This window comes from Acomys minous (assembly GCF_964271855.1).
Source record: "Acomys minous genome assembly, chromosome: 3".
In the NCBI taxonomy this organism is placed as follows: domain Eukaryota; kingdom Metazoa; phylum Chordata; class Mammalia; order Rodentia; family Muridae; genus Acomys; species Acomys minous.
The window spans coordinates 68,105,137-68,128,060 of NC_140485.1; the positions used below are offsets into that span (position 1 = coordinate 68,105,137).

Below are 22,924 nucleotides of genomic sequence, written 5' to 3' on the forward strand. Positions count from 1 at the left end.
TAGAATCAGGAATCTCATGCTAGGAAAAGAAATACCTAAAGTGTGGACCATCTAGACACCCACCCCCCTCCGCCCCAGACTAGCTTTCGAGGGAGTGGAACTGAGACAATGATGGGTCAGTGATTGGTGGCACTATCTCGACCAGGACTGAAATTGGGCATATTTCTTGTCTTCTTCTTTATTTTTATTTTATTATTGTGTGGGCGTGTGGAGGCCAGAGGAGCCTTTGTGGAGTGGGTTCTCTGTCTCCACCTTTATGTGGGTTCCAGGGGTAGACTTAGGTCACAAGGCTTGCAGGACAAGCACTTTTACCTAAGCCACCTTCTCTGCCTGGAGTCAAATCCTACTCCCAACTGGAAACTACAAGTTTGTATCCACCATGGCAGCAAACTCAAACTAGCCCAAGCCATGGCTTGATAGACTATAAACTATGGCAGCAGGAGCAGGTTTACTTTTTAAAACTTTATTGATTTTCCACCTGATCAAAGCATGGGGTATTTAACAGTATTATACACAGTATTTGTACATAGAAAACTTTACATAGCATTTCATATTATATAATTCTGCTTTATTCTTTCAAAAATGTTTACATCCATTGGGCAAGGAATGCTTTTCATTAAATTACCAATATTAAATGCACTTAATCATTGTGTACAGATAAAATCAAAAGTAGCTAGTAACTAACTTTTAGGCATTTTAAAGAGCAAAAACATACATTTTGCACATAAAGAAATGTCTGATGCAAATATGCAAGATAAAATTTTTTAAAAATTAGAACACTGAGAAAACCCACACGTTTGATAGTGTCATTTTCTGAGGGCAAGGATTTTCCAGATGGACTCAGTCTTTATAATGCTGAGCTTTGGTTTTCTTTTTTTCTTCTTCTTCGTCCTTCCCACCCCCCCCCCCCCAACCATGAAGCTGCTAGTAGCACAACTCCAGGTTGCACGTGAGCTCTGGTTGTGTCTACCTTACCACAAACAGTGAAACAAGAGTTCAGAAGGATCCAGTGCCTACTGCATCCAGTGTCCATTAGCATTGTAACAACAAACACCTGAGTGGGGCAGCCACGCCTACATGGGTCAGCATGTACTTTTAATAACTAGGAAGACAACTAAATATACAGCCATAATCACGAAAGAATGATGAAATTTTTTTTCTTTTTTGAGGGGGTGTCTTTGTAGATTTTCTGAACTTTGTACAAAAGTCACCTGTTGGAGGAAAGCCTTGGGTTTCCAGATATTACACTATAATTTTCATAATGTTTGTTCTTTGGTTGTACACGAGGGAAGGTGTGTTTGACTCTGCAGGTACACGTCAGAAGTCGCATATCCCACTCACTATTTGTTGCTCAGATGCCAAAGCTGGTGATTTCCTTAACAGACAAGAACAAAACTGCTCGGAATAGAGCTTGGGTACAGAAACTTCTTTAGAGAACCTAGCACATACAGCCAACACTTAAAGCACTCTGATAAAGAAATAAGGCCTTGGAAGACCTACCCACGCCCCCCACCCCCACCTCCTCATGGGCAGCATCCACGTGAGGAGACACGGCTGCACCCACTCTGCACTGGTGAAAGAATAGACTTGTTCATGACAGAGAATACATACCAAATGGATGCTTTCTGGAGGTCAGGGATGCCACTGGCCACTGACAAGAAAAATTACCCTGAATGGTTTGACATCGTTTTTCAAAGATCTATTGCTGTACAATTCAAATGTATCATTCAGAAAAGTTAATCTTTTACACAACAGAATTATAAAGAAATTCAAGCCCAAGTATCTCAGCAGGTAAAAAACAAAACAAAACAACAAACAACACCGACATATTCCCTACCCGGTAAAAGGCAAAAATTAGAGGAGGCAGGGGACTCTGAGGGAGCTGGGCTATTGCAGATGAGTGGAATGTCACATGACGGGGAGGGAAAGCCATCAGCTGGGGACACAGCTTAGACAGAATGTACCCAGCGAACATGCATGTTCTTTGATTACATGTCTGGTACAAATACTGCAGGGACCTCTGATAGCCGAGGTCCTGCTGAGTGGCAACAGCAAGGAGTATGTCTCAGCACATTTATAGTGCAGTGAAATACACAAGGGATTCTGGGACATGTCAGTTCTGGGACATGTCAGTCCAGTGTGCTCACACTTTCCACTCTGAAACATATTCTCCCACAGGCCCTTCCTCCGAGGTGCACAGCCCTGTCTGCTGCTGTGTGTGAATCACAACCTCAACCTGCTCCCCCACCCTTTGGTAGAGAAATTAAAATAAATACAAGTGCTGCTGACAAACTGAGCATGTGGCAAGGCTGTCAAAAACAAGAGAGAAAACAGCAAAAGCACCAGGAATCCCTCTCTACAAAGAAAAAAGGGTCCAGTTCCACAGACGCTCTCCAAGGGGTGACTGACTTCTAAGGCACCAGAGTTGACATCTATACAACCCCAATTCGTAGGACTTGATGTAGGCAGAAGTCTGAGTGTTTCCAACATGCTTCGTGACACGGTTTAGCCACTCAAGTGCTGCTCCAGGTGAACAGTGGGTGAGGAGGGCAGACAAGGAAGCTGAAGTTTTCTTTCTCATGGGTTCCGAATCCATTAAACCTCTAGCTTGGCTGCTGTGGGTTTGGGGAGCACTCAGAGTTTGCTCTACCATGGTTCTGGGCATGGCACCATCACCAACATAAGGATCCCAGAATCTAATCTTGCCAAAGAATCCAGCTCCCGGCTCAAGTTAACAGAAGCTCTAGGTGCCAGCCCTGCCACTGTCACAGTCCAGCTGTGCTGGCCCCACACTAGCTGGAGCTCAACTCATGATACGTGGCTGAGGAGGGGACACTACGTTACTGTCCCTCCCTCTGACGATCTCTTTAACAGGGACTGCAAAGCAGTCTTGTTAACACTCTGCTGAGGTAAAAACTAGAAAGGTTTACTCAAAGATAAACCAACTCTGGGTTAGTTACTCATTTTCATAACTATTTCATATTCTAGATTTCAGACAGATGCACAACGCATTCTGGAAAACTTAATGGAACACCCACCCACAACACTTCAAGGAAGGCTAACACCTTCATTAGGTTATTTTTTTCCTACAGACATTCTTCCCCCAAGTTACTAAACTGGGGAGCCACGAGGCACTACATTTTATTTAAACCTTGCAAGCTCTTAAGTCTACTAAACTGCCTTTAATCAAATCTCCAGTAATATATCTTTGTAAAATACATTAGAAAAATCACTCAAACAACAAAACAAAACATAAGAAACACCCCCTCTTTTCTTACCATTCTTAATCTAACTAGGCTGTCCAAAACTGACACAAACATTCAAACTTCTTTAACACATTCAAACAACAAAGCACCCAGCGTACTTCAGTGGCAGTTAGCCGTTACTAGGAATTTTATTAACATACTCTAATAAACACAAACCTATACAGCGATGGTCATTATTCCAGGGAGACTGACTTCTTCTGACAAGTTATCGCCAGTCTGGAGCTCTTCGAAGAAGCAGTGGCGTTCACAACAGATCTGACAGTTCAGTCAGTAAAATGGAATGACAGATGGACAGGCTCTCCGCCCACTGAGTTACTGGTGTGCAACAAGCTATTGAGACACCGTGAGCCTCTGCCGGGGACTGTGATGAGGCCAGTGTACAGGCCACTGCTATCCAGATCTGAACCCCAACATGATGGGTGGCTCCTCATTTGCCAGTTGGGACGACATGACGGATACTTTACAGAACCACAGCAGTGGTCATGGGAGCCAGTGCTACCATGTCGATGACAGTGCTGCTGGCACTTGTGATGGCTCTTCTGGAATCCATATCTTATACACCAGGCCTATCCGTAGGAAGAATTTTCGCAGAACTGCTCGGAGTTCAGGTATCAGGTCAAACTGCATAATTTCACACAAGTAGGGGTAGTACATTGAAGCATGTGCTTTGAACTTGCAGTGGGAAAAAGCAGAAAGCCAAGTCAGACATGGGACTATTTTTATTTGCACCAGTTTTTCAAAGGTATTAATCTCAACCTAAACAATATTCGAAATACTGCTGCGGCTTTTTCTTACTATTAAAACTAGCTGTAGGGCTGGAGGGCTGGGTCAGAGGTTAGGAGCACTGGTTGCTCTTCCAGAGGTCCTGGGTTCAATTCCCAGCAACCACGTGGTGACTCACAATCATCTACAATGAGATCTGGTGCCCTCTTCTGGTATGCAGGCATATATGAAAGCAGAAAACTGTATACATAATTAAAATAAATCTTAAAAAAACAGAACAAAAAACTTGCTGTACCTAAAGCTTATTTTAGGTGGGTGATGTGGTATATGACTAAAACAGAAAGACTGCAAATTCCTGGCCAGTCTGACCTGCATAGCAGGCATGAAACCTTGAGTTCAATTCTCAGTTCAGTTCACATTAAGAAAATACGTGTTGAAGAAGTGGAAGCAGAAGGAAGATCAGGTAAGCTTTAGCTCACAGGGAATCCTAGGCTAGCCTGAGCTATATGAGGGCCCTCCCACAACCAAACCCCCATTTTAATGACATTGAATTTCTTTTAATTATAATAATTGGGGTTGGAGAAATGGCTCAGTGGTTAGGAGCACTGGCTGCTCTTCCAGAGGACCCAGGTTCAATTCCTAGCAACCATATGACAGCTCACAGCTGTCTGTAACTCCAGTCCCAGGGGATCCGACACCCTCACACAGACAAGCATGCAGGCAAAACACCAATGCACATGAACTAAACTAAATAGTTTAACTATAATAATCTTGCTGTCCTCAACAGGCTTCTTCCATTCTGTACATGGCTCCTAGTCCACGTCACTACAGCGCAATCTCAAACCTCTTCCTGGACTGATGACATCAGCACTACCCCAACAGCCACACACTGTCCACACTTCATCCTCTTCAGCTGGGGCTCTCAGGGAAATCCCTGCTCTCTGAAGGCACCCACTTCACCTGGAGAAAAGCACCCGCCCAGTCCAGAGCCTAGCGGAGACAGTGGAGTTCATTTTGTACCTTTTCGTCGTTTATTTTAAGGGTTTTGGTTAGAAGTAACAGCAGGAGATTGGTCCATGCTTCCCGATGGCTTTCAGAGTTCACAGTAATGAAATAGGCAAGGGCTTCACTGCACACACTAGAATTAAGAGACAAGCATGTCAAAACAGCAGCTGGCACGTCACAGCCAGTGGGGAGCCAGACCCCTGCAGTGCTAAAGACCTACACTGGCTAAGCCAGCCTGGGCAGACCAGCAGCCCCTCACTGTTCCTGCCAGTGGCAGTGTGACTCTGTCACTGCAGCAGACCAGCAGCCCCTCACTGCTCCTGTCAGTGGCAGTGTGACTCTGTCACTGCAGCAGACCAGCAGCCCCTCACTGCTCCTGTCAGTGGCAGTGTGACTCTGTCACTCTGCAGCACAATACGCACAAGAGGCCCTCACTGTTCCTGACTCTCCCTCCGTAACTACAGGAAATGTCTCCTAGACTTAAACGGTATGCCACAGTCCTAACAAGAGTTGCTAGGACTCTATGCAGGCAATTATTCTTTAGGCTTGATTTAAGAAATGACCTGGAAAGGCCGGGTGTGGTGCCACACGACTTTAAATCCCAGCACTTGGGATCGCTGTGAGTTAGAAGCCAGCCTGGTCTACAAAGTGAGTCCAGGACAGCCAAGGCTACACAGAGAAACCCTGTCTGAAAAAAAAAGAAAAGAAAAGAAAGAAAGAAAAGAAGGAAAGAAAGTGAGACAAGGAATTACCTGGCTGGGGAGAGTAGGGTAGGAGAACTATGGGTTCAAGACCAGCCTGATGTGGTACATAGTGAGACTCTGTCCCAAGGAAGACCAGGGAAGACCACTATCTCTCCTTTAATCAAATAAGTATTCTTTTAGCCAAGACTTATTAGTGCTGGGTGTGGTGCTGCACACCTGCAGTCTCAGCACCCAGAGGCAGGAGACCAGGACTTCAGTGTCAGCCTGGGCTACATGATCAGTTTGAGGTCATGACATGGAACCCTATCTCAAAAGACCAAATACAAGTTTATTCTCACTGACAGACAAGTGGAAAGGGAACACAATTACAATAGTAAAAAATGGGAAAAGAATTCTATAAGTTTAAGGAACATTAGCCAACTTCTGCCCTTCCCTCTCTTTTTTTGGGGTGTGTGTATGTGTGTGTGTGTGTGTGTGTGTGTGTGTGTGTGTGTGTGTGTGTGTGTGTGTGTGTGTGTGCGCGCGCGCACATAATGCTAGGAAATGAACCTAGGGTGTCACAAAAGATAGGCAAGTGCTCTACCACTGCACCATGTACCTTCCCCCTCCCTCAGCCGTTTGGTGCTGCCCAGGAGGTGGGTGGACACACGTGCATTGTTGCACTCTGTGTGCTGATCCTGCTGACCCTATGATGCCGACTCTTCTGAAAGAAGGAATGATAGGGTACCAGGGATGCCAGGCACTCTGTGGGCCTCCTCCCAGAAGGGGCAGGAACCTATGGGTGGTAGCCAGAGTCAGGACTCAGAGGCCAGAGCACTTTTTACGGCCCAGGGAGGGATTAGATCGCACAGGAGTAGCCCTGCCCACTCTGCTCAGGATTGATTCTAGGACCTGAAACAGATGAGGCAGCAAGAGGAGACCAGCCATGGTGTGTTGCTGAGTAGGCACTTTTCTCCTCTTTTTAGTAGTCCTGGCTGGCCTGCAACTCAAGGGATCTACCTGCTTCCGCCTCCCAGGCGCCAGGATAAAAGGTGTGGGTGCCACATACCTGTCTCTCTCTTTTCTTTTTTTTCCTTTTTAAAAATTTTTTGCAGCCGGGCGTGGTGGCGCACGCCTTTAATCCCAGCACTCGGGAGGCAGAGGCAGGCTCGCTATGAGTTCGAGGCCAGCCTGGTCTACAAAGCGAGTCCAGGACAGCCAAGGCTACACAGAGAGACCCTGTCTCGAAAAAACCAAAAAAAAATAAAAAAATAAAAAATAAATAAATAAAATAAAATAAAAAATTTTTTTCTTACTCTTTTCAATTCACAGAATAATGATGTGAAATTAAAGGGAAAACAATCTTACGTTAAAAGTCGCTGCTGTATTTCGCCCCAGGAATCCCTGCGGTTCTCATCGACATACATTCTGAACAGGATCCTCAAGCAACAGGCCAGGCTGCTGGTTTCTTGTTTGAGAAGATTGGGTTTTGACTTGCCCTTGAAGCCTAGAGACAAGGCAATCACATCAGCAGTGCATATTTCCAGCCAGGACAGTGGTGTGAAGGGCAGTCCTCTAGTCACAGGAGGAAACTGAGGCAGATGGTGGCCGCCATGACTCTCCAGGATGACCTGTTGCAGATGCCCTGCTTCTTCCACTGAACTTGATAAAGCCATGAGTCTCATCTCAAATCCAACAGCTCTTAATAATTGTAGTGCTCAAGAGGGCTAGAGGGTAAAGCCTGGAGTCCTGAGTTGGATCCCCAGACCCACATAAGGTGGAAGGAGAGAACGGACTCCACAAAGTTCTTTGATCTCCACAACACACACACTATGTGACATATGTGACATGTGCAGTCTCATGTCATGCACACACAATATTTTATTTTTTAAGCTTTTTTTTTTTTGAGACAAGGTTTCTCTGTGTACCCTTGGCTGTCCTAGACTTGCCTTGTAGACCAGGCTGGCCTCAAACTCAGAGATCCACCTGCCTCCACCTCTGCAAGTGCTGGGATTAAGGCCTTAATTTTTAAAAAACAATTCTAGCTCCCTCCCCCCCCCCTTTTTTTTTCCGAGACAGGGTTTTTCTGTGTGGCCCTAGCTGTCCTGGACTCACTTCATAGATTAGGCTGGTCTTGAACTCACAGAGATCTCCCTGCCTTTCCCTCCTGAGTGCTGGGATTAAAGGCGTGTGCCACCATGCCCAGCCTAGCACTTTTTTAAGTTGATGGATTTTTTTCTGTCCCTACAATGTCCATATAAGAACACATTTTGGGCCAGGCGGCCAAGGCTACACAGAGAAACCCTGTCTTGAAAAAACAAACAAAAAAGAACATATTTGGAGCTGGAGAGATGGCTCAAGTGGTTAAGAGCACTTGCTGCTCTTCCAGAGGTCCTGAGTTCAGTTCCCAGCAACCACATGGTGGCTGACAACCATCTATAATAGGATCTGGTGTCTTCTTCTGGTGTGCATGAAGACAGTGGACTCATATACATAAATAAATCTTAAAAAAAAAAAGAACACATTTTAAAACCAGACAATGGCATGGACAAAACAGTCACAGGGAAAAGACTTTCTAAGCATGGTTTAAAACAGTCACATAAGCCAGGCATGGTAGTGTATGCCTTTAATCCCAGCACTCAGGAAGCAGGTAGATATCTGAAGTGGAGGCTAGTCTGTTCTACAGATTGAGTTCCAGGACATCCAGGGCTAAATAAAGAAACCCTGTGTCAACCAACCAACCAACCAACAACAAAAACACAAAATAACAAAATCAGGTTGAGACTTAGTGGCACATACTTGTAATCCCAGTAATCAGGAGGCTGAGACAGGGGGACTACTATGAGTTTCAGACTAGCTTGCACTACTAGAAAGTTCTGGGTTAGCCAGGGTGGATAGCAAAAAAAATAATTGTTTCAACAAAACAAGGCATCTGGGGAGAACATTAAGGGATGGTAACAAACATTTATAATATGTTTCTGTAAAGATCAGAATAATAAAACCCCTACACTCTCCACCCTTGGAGAAATACATAAACATCACAAAAATGTAGGTTGGAGAGATGGCTCAATGGTTAAGAGCACTGGCTGCTCTTCCAGAGTACTTAGGTTCAGCACCCAGCACCCACACGGAGGCTCACAACCACCTGTAACTGCATTCCAAGGGGGTCCAGTGCCCTCTACTGACTTCCTTGGACATCAGGTACGTGGTACACAGACATACATGCAGGCAAAACCCTCATACATATAAAAACGAACAAACAAACAAAAAAGAAATTATAAATGTATTAAGAAGTAACAGAATTCTTCAGAAGGCTTTGGTGCGGCCCGCCCCATGCCTGGGTGCCTCACCGGCTCGCCAGAGGACTGTCCGCTGCTCGTAGTTGGAGTTGAAGGCCTTGGAGAAGGAGTGGGACTCCTGCAGGCAGTCCAGCAGCTTCAGGAGGTGCTGGGAGGACATGAACTTGTACATGCCCTGACCTTCCGTCTCGATGTGGATGTCTGCGTCCAGTGTGTCTTGCTGGAGGGGAGAGACAAGATGGCAGAGTGAAGAGTTTAGTAGGGACGGAGGCTCCACGCTAGCAGACAGAGAAGGCAGTCCGATTTTCCCAGAACCACCCTGGGAGATGTTTCCACTCAGAGTCTATTTCTGGCTGGTGAACTACACCTGAGTGGCTGTGTGGTGGTGGGCTTGGGGGCCCAAGTGTCCATGTTGTCTTGCATAAGCAGGGGGTGTACTTTGAGCACCTCACTACAGCACTGTGGTTTCTTTTCAAATGTGATCAATGTGACAGAAGACCTGAGTCCCAAGCATAGCTGAACGACAGGAAGAGGTAAGCAAAGGCCAACTGGCCCTCTGAGCTCAGGTGATCACTCAAGCCCAATGACTGCTGTCAGCCCCAAAGGAAAAGCCAGCTGGACGTGTATAAAGTGCTCTAATTTGTTAGTGAATATGCTTAAAATCTGAGACATGCTCAGAGAGTTTTATACTTCTTCACATTTCTAGGAATCACCCGTCATCCTCATAAGAGGCTGAAAATAGACCATAAAATTTCCTGAGTTGGTCTATAACTCCATAGCAGTCCTTATGAAAATCCCAGCTGAAGTCAGACAGTGCTGGCACACACCTGTTATCCCAGCTGCGACAAGGTGATCATGACTCACAATGTCAAAGCTAGCCCTGGCTACATAGTGAGTTCCAGGACAGTCTGAGCTATACAGTGATACCCTATTTTATTTTATCTTATTTTATTTTTAAAAGTTTATTTATTTACTATGTATACAGTGTTTTGCCTGCATGTGTGCCTACAGGGCACCAGAACTCATTATAGATGGTTGTGAGCCACCATGTGGTTGCTGGGAATTGAACTCAGGACCTCTGAGCCAGTGCTCTTAACCACGGAGCCATCTCTCTCCAGCCCTGAGACCCTATTTATAAAAGCTGTTAAACTCCACACATGATCTGGATTGGCAGAAAAATCTTGAAGATGTATACAAGACTGGAGGGCTGGCATGCCCAATTTCCAAAACATATTAAAAAGCTCCAGTAATCAGGACAGAGTGGTGCTGTCACAGAGGCAGATGCAGGTGAATTAACACCTGCACAGAACCACAAGAAATGCTCTTTTTTAAAAAAAAAATATTTTTTTTATTGTATATGATGCTCTATTTGCACGTACACCTGTATGCCAGAAGAGGGCATTAGATCACATTACAGATGGTTATAAGCCACCACATGGTTGCTGGGGGTTGAACTCAGGACCTCTGGAGGAACAGACAGTGTTCTTAACTGCTAAGCCATCTCTCTAGCCCCCAAGAAATAGTTCTTATGCTGATGGTAAAGTGACTTCTACACAAATGCCAGGAAATTCAGCGGAGGAAAAAAGAGTGCATCAGGCAGTGTTGAGGATGTGTGCCCATCACACAGTAGACAGAGCTGGGTCCTACCCGACACAGTAAACTGAACTAAACACACCTGAAGATTTAAGAAGACGTCTTAAATAAAGCATTCTCTTTTTTCCCCTTCTTCCTTCTTCTTTTTTGAGACAGGGTCTATTTTAGACACCCCTGCTTGTCCTGGAACTCACTCTGTAGACCAGGCCAGCCTTGACTTCACAGAGTCTCCCTGCCTCTGCCTCCTAAGTGCTGGGAATAGAGGTGTGTGCCACCATACCTGGCCATGTACATAGACCTCTTAACGCAGCTCACGAGAGGGCACAGTGGTTAAAGAGCACGGGCTGATCCCAACACCACATGGTGGCCCACAACTGGCTGCAACTCCAGTTCTAGTGGATCTGATGTCCTCTTTTGGCCTCTTTGGGCAGGTAGCAAGCACTTGGTTCACAGATATACATGCCGGCCAAGCATTCATAGACATAAAATTAAAAAAGAAAAAATAAAAGAAAAATACACAAAAACTCTTGTTGTTTTTATTTATTTTTGTTTTTTGGACAGGGTTTTTCTGTGTAGCCTTGGCTGACCTGAACTTGCTTTGTAGACCAGGCTGGCCTTGAACTCACAGGGATCCACCTGCCTCTGCCTCCCGAGTGCTGGGGTTAAAGACATGCGCCACTACGCCCAGCTCACAAAAACTCTTAAAACATAGTTCTACAACTAAGTATGCTGCTGCACACCTGTAACCCCAGCTAAGGGATGTAAAGCAGGTGGGCTGGGAACACAAAGCCAGCCTGGGCTAGGAAGTAAGTTCACTGTCTGCCTTGGGAGACATAAAAGCCTGTTTAAAGAAAACAAAAAACAAAAAGCAGGGGACTGGAGAGATGGCTCAGACATTAAGAGCACTGCCTGTCCTTTCAAAGGTCATTAGTTCAATTCCCAGAAACCACATGATGGCTCATAATGATCTATAATGAGATCTGATGCCCTCTTCTGACATGCAGGCCAGAACACTGTATATATAACAACCAAATAAAATCTTAAAAAAACAAAAACAAAAACAAACTCAACCAACTACAAACAAACAAACAAAAAACCTTAGTCAAATAAAACTAAAAGCCAAAATCTTTGTGAAGTTGAATTGGGGAATGTTTTCCTAGAACTGACATAAAAAAACACAAAGGACAAAAACAAAAATAAACAAACAAAAAAAATTGGTTAACTGGATCTTATCAAAATTAAAAGCTGCTGTGTTTCAAAGTACACTATCAAGAAACTGAAAACAAGGCCGGTGTGGTGGTGCACACCTTTAATCCCAGCATTGGGGAGGCAGAGGCAGATACATCGCTGTGAGTTCAAAGACAGCTTGGTCTACAAAGCGAGTCCAGGACAGCCAAGGCTACACAGAGAAACCTTGTCTCAAAAAACAGAAAAAAAAAAAAAAAGAAAGAAAAAAGAAAAAAAGAAAAGAAACTGAAAGCAGCCAGGTGTGCCACACATCTTTAATCCCAGCACTCTGGAGGCAGAGGCAGGTGGATCTCTGTGAGTTCGAGGCCAACCTGGACTACAGAGTTCCAGGGCTACACAGAGAAACCCTGTCTCAAAATTTAAAAAGAAAGGAAAAGAAAAAGAAAGAAAGGAGCAAAGAAAAGAAACTGAAAACACACACTGAAGAGTCTCGGTCACATCTAATAAAGAAAGAGTGAGCATGTCGTACACATGTGACAGTAAAGCAGTAAGTTAAGACAGTGAGGTGCCTACTAAATCAGATGGTGAGACTCTGCTGATGAAGACAGCATTTCAATGATACAAGGTCATTAAGAAAAGGGAGAAAGACATGGGAGAGGGACAAGAGAAAGTAACGGTTCAGTAAGAGCAAAATACTTTAGACACATGTATGAAATGTCAAAAGAAAATTGGGGCTGAGGGCATGGTGACGCACGCCTTTAGTCCCAGCACTCGGGAGGCAGAGGCAGGAGGATCGCTGTGAGTTCGAGGCCAGCCTGGTCTACAAAGTGAGTCTGGGGCAGCTAAGGCAACACAAAGAAACCCTGTCTCGAAAAACTTTAAAAAAAAATTGGGGCCGGGAGTGGTGGCGCATGCCTTTAATCCCAGCACTCAGGAGGCAGAGGCAGCTGAATTGCTGTGAGTTTGAGGCCAGCCTGGTCTACAAAGTGAGTACAGGACAGCTAAAGCTACATAGAGAAACCCTGTTTCCAGAAAACAAAACAAAACAAACAAACAAAAAGAAATGGTGTCTTCAACAGTACAGTCTTACCATCTAATTTGGTGGGCACCTCATTACAGCCACAACCAGTCATTAGGGAGATGAGATAAAACCAAGCCACCGTGAGGCAGTGAAGTGGCAGCCACCGGAGAGCACTGGAGACCAGAATCCTCTCACGAGGCTGGTAGGGGTGTGAAATGTTGTTACCACTTTTTCAAACTTTGTAAACTTTCAAAATTTCTCATAAAGTTAAACAAATAATCATTATATGACCAACCAATTCAGCTCTTAGGATCTACCCAAGAAACATGCCCATTAAAAAACTGATAAAAGGGGACTGGAGAGATGACTCAGCAGTTAAGAGCACTGGCAGCTCTTCCAGAGGTCCTGAGTTCATTTTCCAGAAACTACACGGTGGCTCACAACCACCTGTAATGGGATCTGAATCCCCCTTCTGATGTGCATGAGGACAGAGAGCTCATATACATGATTAAATAAATTAAAACAAAAACTGATATAAAACATACATAACAGTAAAATGAATGTTTACATACTTCTTTTCTTTCCTTCTTTGAGACAGGCTGTCCTGGAGTTCACTCTATACACCAGGCCTGCCTCGAACTCACAGAGATTCACCTGCCTCTGCCTCTCAAGTGCTGGGATTAGAGGTGTGTTTCACCACTGCCCAGGTATATTTTTCTTTTTTAATGAGTAAGAGTCTTTCTGCGTAGGGCCTGTCTTAACTTATGGAGTGCTGGGGTTATAGCAGACACCACCACACCTAGAATTAGTCATAATGGCCAAAAGAGTAACTATGCTGTGGGATGGCCACAGCAGAATGTTATTCAACCATATGTAAAACACTGCTCTTCTGTGTGATACAAATGAACCCTCAGTATTCTGCTAAGCTAAAGAACCACACACACTATTTATATGAGATGCTCTGGACAGGCAAACCCAGAGACATAAACCTGAGGGTCAGGAGGGAGGAAGGAGGAAAGGATGAAGGAGAGGATGCTGATGGTCAAGGTATTGTTTTCACAGGGGTCAAAATGTTCTCAGATGCCAGTGGCAATGTCTGCACTGCACACTTCTGTAAAAACAAACAACTGGGGGCTGGAGAGATGGCTCAGCGGTTAAGAGCATTGCCTGCTCTTCCAAAGGACCCGGGTTCAATTCCCAGCACCCACATGGCAGCTCACAACTGTCTGTAACTCCAAGATCTGACACCCTCACACCAATGCACATAAATTAAAATTAAATAAAAATTATTAAAACAAACAAACAAACAAACAAACAACTGAACTGGATACTTAAAAAATGAAGTTGGGCATGGTGGCACATGCTTATATTCCCAGCAGAGACAGGCAGAGGTCTGTGAATTCTGAGGCCAGCCATGTCTACAGAATGGGTTCCAGGACAGCCAGAGCTACACACTGAAACCCTCTCTTGAAAAACCAAAATAAAGGGCTGAAGAGATGGCTCAGTGATTAAGAGTACTGTCTACTTGCCCAGAGGTCCTGAGTTCAATTCCCAGCAACCACATGGTGGCTCACAACCATCTATAATGAGATATGTGCAGGCATACATGTAGGCAGAACATTGTATATGTAATAAATAAAATAAATCTTTAAAAAAAAACAAAATAGAAATAAGAAAATAAATTTAAAAAAGAGAGAAAATGGACAGATGTGAATATGCAGATGTATTGAATTTGGTAGTGCTTAGCTGGTGGCAAGGCTGAGGCTCTGCCTGGTTAAAGGGTTCTGGTTGACTGACTGCGGCCCCTCACTCAGAGCATGCTAGCCTCTGAGGGCCAAACTCTGGTTGACAGGAATGGTAGCAAGTGCTTACCCACTGAGCTGTCCTTGGTTTCAGGGGTTTATATGCGTATCGTCCCTCTCACATCTTGTCTCACTTTAATCCATTGGCTTGATTTTGTTTCCATTTGTGATTTTTTTTTTTTTGAAACAACTTCTCATGTAGCTCAGGCTAGCCTTGGGCTTATGAGCCTCCCTGTTTCCATGTCACAACTACTGGGATTACAAGTGTGCCTCACTATGCCAGGCTACTCCCTCCCACTTTTTTTTTTTTTTTGATTGTTGTTTTAAAAAGGTCTCACTCTGTAGCCCAGGCAGACCTTGAACTCATGGCAATTCTCTGCCTCAGCATACTGAGTGCTGGGACTCAGGCATGCGCCACCACACAGCCTCCTCAGTTATGGATGGTGACGTAGAATACCAACAGTAGAAAGTCACCCCTGAGATAACAACACTTTCTCTAGTACCAGCGGAGGGGTGGTGTCTGAACAGTGCTCTAGCTCAGGGGAATAAAGACCTTTGCCTTTCAGTCTTCTGTCTATGTGGTATATGTTGTTTCATGGTGCCCAATTTCCAACATGTTTCTAAATGTGAGGCTTTGAACAGAGATGAGCATCATGGGCTTGGGACTGACTGACCACCTGTTCTAGCTCCAACAAGCTGCTGCCACTCACAGCCTCCCATGGACAAGACTGCCCAGCCCAGGCCCTGGGGTGTTTACCTGGGCAGCAACCATGTGTTCTGCATCTTCCTTTTTGCTGGTCGCAGGGTAGAAGACGATGTTGTCAATGGTCTGTATCAGCTCCAGCTGAACCACACACTTGATGAGGAGGCTGGCCAGCAGCTTCTGATCTATATTAGATGATAAAGGTTAACTTGATGAGGAATCAGCACTCCTCACTGAGCTCCTACTGTGTGCCCAGAACACTTCTTGGTGTTGTGGATGGCAATGAGTGAAAACCCTAGAAACTTCTACAACACTAGAGACTCTAGGTAAGACCTAAGAGTGATGCCAGCTGGCATGACAGGGTAGAGAGAGAAGTTCGTTGGGTTGCAAAATTAAATAAAATGCCAGGAAATGTCTCTCCAAAAATATGGGTATGAAACAACAAAAGAAGAAAAGAAAAGAAAAAAAAAAGGAAAGAGGGAAAGGAGGGAAATTAAGGAAAATCGGAAAAGAAAGGAAGAAAAGAAATCAAGCAAAGATCTGAAGGAGAGTTGACTGTGTAATCCTGTGTCACCCAGCAAGGGTCACAGTCAGCCACAGCTCTCTCCACCACAGCTGTGGGCTGCGCCTTCATGGAAGTGGGCAGGGTGCCGATGCAGCCAGCCTCTGCTGGCAGGCTCACCTCAGTTTGCAGACGTCAGGGGAGCTCTTCCCAGGTCTTAGTTTCTGAGCCACTTTTTTCCCCATCCTTATAGTGGTGCAGCTTTCTGCATGTTTCTCTAGCATGTGAAATCATGGGTTCAGTCTCCAGCAACACCTAAAGTGGTTTTTGTTGTTTGTTTGCCTGCATGCATGTCTGTGTTCCATGTGCATGCCTGGTACCCAAGGAGGCCAGAAGAGGGCACCAGATCCCCTGGAATTAGAGTTACTAAGGGTTATGAATCTCCATGTAGAAATGGGAACCAAATTCAGGTCCTCTAAAAAAGCAACCAGTGCTTTTAACTGATGAGTCATTTCTCCAGCTCCCTAAACAAATTTTAACTTTAAAAAAGGCAAAAAGAAAAAGCAAACAGTGAAGTTTGTTGGGAGTGGTGGCACACCTTTAATTCCAGCACTTGGGAGGCAGAGGCAGGTGGAATGTCTGTGAGTTCCAGCTCAGCCTGGTCTACAACAGCAAGCTCCAGGACAGGCAGGACTACGCGGGGAGACCTTGTCTCAAACAAACAAAAAAACAGAGTGAAGAGCTGGGCATGGTGGTGCACGCCTTTAATTCCAGCACTCAGGAAGCAGAGGCAGGCAGATTATTGTAAGTTCGAGACCAGCCTGGTCTACAAAATGAGTACAGGACAGTCAAGGCTACACAGAGAAACCCTGTCTCGACCCCCCCAAAAAACAAAAACAAACACAAACAAACAAACAATAACAACAAAACAGAGTGAAGATGCAGCTGATGTTAATTTAAAAACCTAAACAAAACACTATATAGCCAGGTATGTTAGCCATATCACGCGCTGGAGGCTGTGGCAGAAGGTGAGAGGATTGTAAATTTCAGGCCAGCTGAACTACAATGTTAGACTGTGGCTCAAAAAATAAAACAAAACAAAAATTGGAATTGGGCTAGGCACGGTGGTACATATCTGTAATCCTAGCACTCAGGGAGACAGAGGCGGGCAGATTGTTGTAAGTTCAAGGCCAGCATGGTTTATAAAAGTGAGTCCAAGACAGCCAAGGCTACACAGAGAAGAAACTGTCTGGAAAACAAACAAACAAAAAACTTTTTTTAAAAACCTGAAATTGAATGGGCTGGAGAGATGGCTCAGAGGTTAAGAGCACCGGCTGTTCTTCAAAAGGTCCTAAGTTCAATTCCCAGCCACCACACAGTGGCTCACAACCATCTATCTATAAGGAGATCTGGTGCCCTCTCCTGGCGAGCAGGCATACATGTGGGGTAGAATACTGTATAAATAATAAATAAATAACCCTGAGTGGTTCTCCTACTGAAAAGAGTTTATACTTGACCTTGCTCCAATTTAGAGGAGATAAGAAATCACACACCCTTCTCTCCTGGATGCAGAGGGGACTGGCTGTGAGCAGTTACCAAAGGACAGTGCCTCAGTCCCAGGGGCCTTTCTAATGGGTTTCAAGGTGACGTAGTCCTTGAAAATTAACAGGGTTCATACTCTGTTTCATCCTACTGTGGTGCTTCAGAAGTTAAATCAGTGTGTACCCCACAGCCTGGCCCATGAAGAATGAGGTGGCAATGCTCTAAAGACAAAGGATGGGGACACCACTTCAGACAGAACAAAACACTTTGGAGTTCTGATTCCTCAGTCGGCCCTACCACATGTTGGAAAGTTATAGCACCTGTCATTCAAGTGCAAAGCAGCAGTCTTCAGAGACCAACAGAAGGGTACATGAGATCACACAGGACAATGCCTGGCATGTCACAGACCAGGATGAGGGTTCAAGCACAGAGGCCCACCTGCTGTGGTTAAAGGGAAGTGTCACCATGCCTGTTCAGCTCTTTTTTTTTGAAACAGGGTTTCTTTGTGTAGCCCTGGCTGTCCTGGACTCACAGGTTGGCCTCAAACTCCGAGATCTGCCTTTCTCTGCCTCCCAAGTGCTGGGATTAAAGGCGTGTACCACCACCACCCGGCCTCAGACATATAATTTTATTGCAGCATTCCCAGAGATCATGCAAACAGGTGCAACCTTCATAGATGGCAATCCAGAAACATATGTCAAAATACCAAATGCTCTTCTTACCCTGACACCGCTGCTAGTTAATATCTAGGAATTTTCTAACTATGACATGTGTTAAAATGTCATGCAGAAGAGTACACAAGGGTGACAATCACAAATGAAGTAATAATAAAACTGCAACTGTCCGTTATTAAGAGCCATTCATTTAGCCGGATGGTAGTGGCACACGCCTTTAATTCCAGCACTCGGGAGGCAGAGGCAGGTGTATCTTTGTTAGTTCAAGGCCAGCCTGGTCTACAAAGCGAGTCCAGGACAGTCAAGGCTACACAGAGAAATCCTGTCTCGAAAAACAAAACAAACAAACAAAAGACCCATTTAAACAACAGGCAACAGGCAGGGTATGGGTGGCGCACACTTTTAATCCCAGCACTTGGGAGGCAGAGGCAGGTGGATTGCTGTGAGTTTGAGGCCAGCCTGCTCTACAAAGTGAGTCCAGGACAGACAAGGCTACACAGAGAAACTCTGTCTTGAAAAAACCAAAAACAGGCAACAGTATTAAAATGTGAAAACTCTATGTATTGACAGTGAATGACGCACTAAGTGAAAGGGAATATTGCATGCCATCCCATAACTGGCATAAACTGTACATGTATGCATGTGAGTGTGCATATATTTGCAGGCATACGGATATAATGACTGCAGAGAGGCCAGAGTCTGGCAACACAGTGGCACAGAAGAGAGAAGAGTGGGCAGAGGGATGTATCCTGTTGGTGTTGGTGCTCTCAAATACTCAGCCACATAAATGTGCCGTTCAACTAAATACTGAAAACTCACCCAGAACAAAAGATCTTACTTGCATATGGGGCACCCTTCCAGCTGTCATCTGTAGGGTTGGAGATCTGGCTCTGTCCTCTCTCCGAGGCATTTCTGTCAATGCTGCTTAAAGACTGGCGGTCCAGATCCATATCCTAATGTAAATCAGGAAAAAAAAAATACAATGCTTGCTTTTCTTCAGTGTCCAGCAGTGATATGACTCATAACACCAATGGCCTATGTTAAATTTAGTTAAAATACACATTATAATGATAAGTGTGACAGATTTATTTTTTTGTTTTTTTGTTTATTTGGTTTTTTAAAAGATTTATTTATTTATTGTATATGAGTGCTTTATCGGCAGAAGAGGGCATCAGATCACATTATAAATGGTTTTGAGCCACCATGTGGTTGCTGGGAATTGAACTCAGGACCTCTGGAAGAGCAGGTGGCGCTCTTAACCACTGAGCCATCTTTCCAGCCCTATTTGTTTGTTTTTTAAAACAGAGTTTCTCTGTGTTTTCTCAGACAGCTTTGGATTCACAGAGCTGCCTGCCTCTGCCTCTGGAGTGCTGGGATTAAAGGCGTCTGGCCACTATTACCAGGTCGCAGTGTAACAACATTTTTAGTTAGGCAAAATTTAAAATTAAGTCAGTAATGTTGTAGCTGGTTTTTTCCTACTGATATTAAAATGAAAATTTAAAAACAAAGGGCCAACAAGACCACACAGCAGGTAAAGGTGCTTACTGCTAAGCCTCATGACCCAGATCTGATTCCCAAGACCTAGGTGATAGAAGCAAAGAACTTACTCCTGCAAAGTTTCTCTTCAGCCCACATGTGTACCACAGCAGGCATGCTCTCTCTTTCGCATCTGTCTCTGTCTCTCTTTTACACACACACACACACACACACACACACACACACACACACACACACACACGGGGTAGGGAGAGGAAGAGAGAGAGATAGACACAGAGAAAGAGAAGGAAGGAGGGAGGGAGGGAGAGAGAGAGAGAGTTTAAAAAGAAGAAAATGTTTCATTTATTTTTAGATTTTGAAGACAAGGTTCTCTTATGTAGCCCTGGCAGTCCTGGAACTTACTCTATCCATTAGGCTGGGCTTGAACTCACAGAAATCCACCTGCTTTTGCCTCCTGAGTGCTGGGATTAAAGGTGAGCACCATCATATTCAGCAAAACCAGAAGATGTTTAAATACCATGCTTTAAACGGAATAAACTCTTGGACCAGTAAGATGGCTCAGTAGGTAAAGCACTTGCCACTATGTTTGATAACTGAGTTCATCCCTGGAATCTACACGATGAAGCAGAGAACCAACTCCTCCAAGTTGTCTTGTTAACACACACACACACACACACACACACACACACACTTTTAAAAAATTGAATAAACTTTGACTTCATTCAGCTTCATGCTCAAGCCCCAAGTCCTTTTAAAATCTAATGGTTATTTTTAAATCTTTCCATTACTTGGGAATGCAAATGAATAATTCTCAAATTTGCATACCTTCCTGCAGAAGCAGTAAAAGAATTTTATTTGTTTTGTTTTGTTTTGTTTTTCGAGACAGGGTCTCTCTGTGTAGCCTTGGCTGTCCTGGACTCGCTTTGTAGACCAGGCTGGCCTCGAACTCACAGCGATCTGCCTGCCTCTGCCTCCCGAGTGCTGGGATTAAAGGCGTGCGCCACCACGCCCGGCTAGTAAAAGAATTTTAAAGAGAGATTTAAATTAGAACTTTTGAGGCTGAAAAGATGGCTTAGGGGTTAAGAGTAGTGACTGTTCTTGCAGAGGAGCAGAGTTCGATTCCCAGCACCCATGTCAGGTGGCTTTACAACCTCCTGTGACTCTAGCTTTTTTGAACCTCTTGGGATCCAATGCCTTTTTCTGACCACAGTGGACACTGCACTTATATGCACAAATCTACACACACACACAGACACACACAGACACACAGACACACACACACACACACACACACACACACACACACACACACACACACACGGCTACACAGAGATCCTGTTTCGAAAAACCAGAAAAACAACAACCACAACAACAAAACTCTTTTCTGTACTTTGTAGAAAATGATAAAGGCCTACAATAATTCTTTCTGGAGGGGCACAGAGGCTCACTATGTATCCGCTGGCTAGCCTGGAACTCTGAGATCTTCCTAATTTTGCCCTAAGTGCTGGGATCAAAGGCATATACCATTACACCCAGAAGGCATGTTAATTTTAGGCTGTAAGCTTTTTCACTCCCATAAGATAGCTTCATTCTTTTTTTTTTTTTTCCAGTTTTTCAAGACAGAGTTTCTCTGTGTAGCCTCGGCTGTCCTGAACTCGCTTTGTAGACCAGGCTGGCCTCAAACTCACAGCGATCCACCTGCCTCTGCCTCCCGAGTGCTGGAATTAAAGGCGTGCGCCATCACTGCCCGGCATAAGAAAGCTTCAAAACATATAGGCTAACTGATGTTTTGAATTACATCTTATTTGCTGATTTTATGTGTTGTGCAGAAAGGGGCCTGTGTGCCAGGGTGTGTCTGGGGGTCAGAGGACAACCCTGTAGGAGTTAGTTCCCTCCCTCTACCATGCAGGTCTAGGCACTGAACTCAGGTCATTAGGCTTGGTTGCAAGCACCTTTACCCCCGAGCCATCTTGTTAGCCTAGGCTGACTACCTTATCAGGGTATGAGAAGAGGATAAAGGAACTTACCAAATGTTTGTCTGATGTCTCTTCCTCCATTCCCGCCGGTCTCCATGTCAGCAAACTTAAGGGAACAGGACAGAAGACAAAGATGAGCACTAGCTGCACCTGGGTGCCTGGCAATGTCCCCTGGACACACGGGACACTAGGTAATTGCCTTAGCACTTACACATGTGGGATGGTGGTTTTGAAAATATCCAACATGCAATTGCAGGTTTCGTCCCAGACAGCAGGGCTGAACTTCTCTCCATTGGATATCACTAGGTTCTCTAAGCAATTGGTACCTGATCGGGCCAACTGCTCATTATCTGCAAAATTGAACAGTGTCTGTCATTAAACTTTAACTGTTGTCCTAATACCAACCAAACGAGATCTGAGTCTGATGGATCCAGTATCTGACAGTATGAGGGGGGATTATAATTGGAGGTCTTTAACTTTAATGAAACCAGACTATAGAGATTCAAAATATTATAACTGAAGTATGCCATTAAAAGACACAAACTGTGGCTGGAGAGCTGGCTCAGCGGTTAAGAGTACTGCTGCTCTTCCAGATCACCTGGGTTCAATTCCTAGCATGCGCATGGTGGCTCACAACCTCTGTAACTCTGTCCCAGGAGCTCTCTCTTCTAACCTTCATGGACATTCGGCACACACATGGTGCACAGACATACATGTAGGAAGCACACCCAAGCACATAAAAAAACGTTTTTAAAGAAGCATGATTAAGTCAGTTTTCTGGTATAGGTAGACAAAGGTCAGTGTTTTGCTACTTTAACTGGCTCAACTACAGGAAATGGCATAAGATACATTAAAAACAGTGTTTCTGATTTAATCACTGACTACCTTTCCAATTTTTGCCATCAAAATAGTATAATTGTTCACCGCTTACTTTAAAATGTAATCATTTTTTTGCCAGGCAGGTATGCTGGTACACACCTTTAACCCCAGCATCTGGGATACAGAGGCAGGCAAATGTTCATTCAAGGCTAGTCTGGTCTACAGAGCATGTTTCAGGACAACCAGGCTACACAGAGAGACCCTGTCACAAAAAGCCAAAAAAGAAAAAAAAAAAAAAAAGGAGTCACTTTTCAAAAATCTTAACTGAATTTAACTTTGCCTTAGGGCAAAATGGGATCCTGATCTTTTTTTTTTTTTTAAAGATCTGTCTATCTATCTATCTATCTGTCTGTCTGTCTATCTTTATTAATTATGTATACAGTATTTTGCCTACAGACCAGAAGTGGGCAGATCTCATTATAGATGTTATGAGCCACCGCGAGGCTGCTGGGAATTGAACTCTGAGCCATCTCTCCAGCCCCCAAGGCATCCTGGTCCTTATCCGATACACACTAACAGGAACACATAACTATTCACACTAAAGGATGTCCACTGATGAAGCTGTTAACTT

General features: G+C 44.5%; 1 protein-coding gene across 2 annotated transcripts in view; it reads right to left on the reverse strand.

The window, feature by feature from the left end:
* Positions 1–447: 447 nt before the first annotated feature.
* Positions 448–22,924, reverse strand: part of ARFGEF2 (ARF guanine nucleotide exchange factor 2) — an 89,733-nt gene continuing 67,256 nt past the window's right edge. For both annotated transcript variants that reach the window (XM_084777170.1, XM_084777169.1), the window contains exons 32-39: positions 21,686–21,824; positions 21,526–21,580; positions 18,840–18,954; positions 15,338–15,468; positions 9,028–9,196; positions 7,046–7,184; positions 5,010–5,127; positions 448–3,938 (exon numbers count right to left, since the gene is read on the reverse strand). In XM_084777170.1, the coding sequence (XP_084633296.1) occupies positions 3,762–3,938; positions 5,010–5,127; positions 7,046–7,184; positions 9,028–9,196; positions 15,338–15,468; positions 18,840–18,954; positions 21,526–21,580; positions 21,686–21,824 (1,043 nt within the window). In that variant the 3' untranslated portion in view covers positions 448–3,761. The remainder of the gene's footprint in view (positions 3,939–5,009; positions 5,128–7,045; positions 7,185–9,027; positions 9,197–15,337; positions 15,469–18,839; positions 18,955–21,525; positions 21,581–21,685; positions 21,825–22,924) is intronic.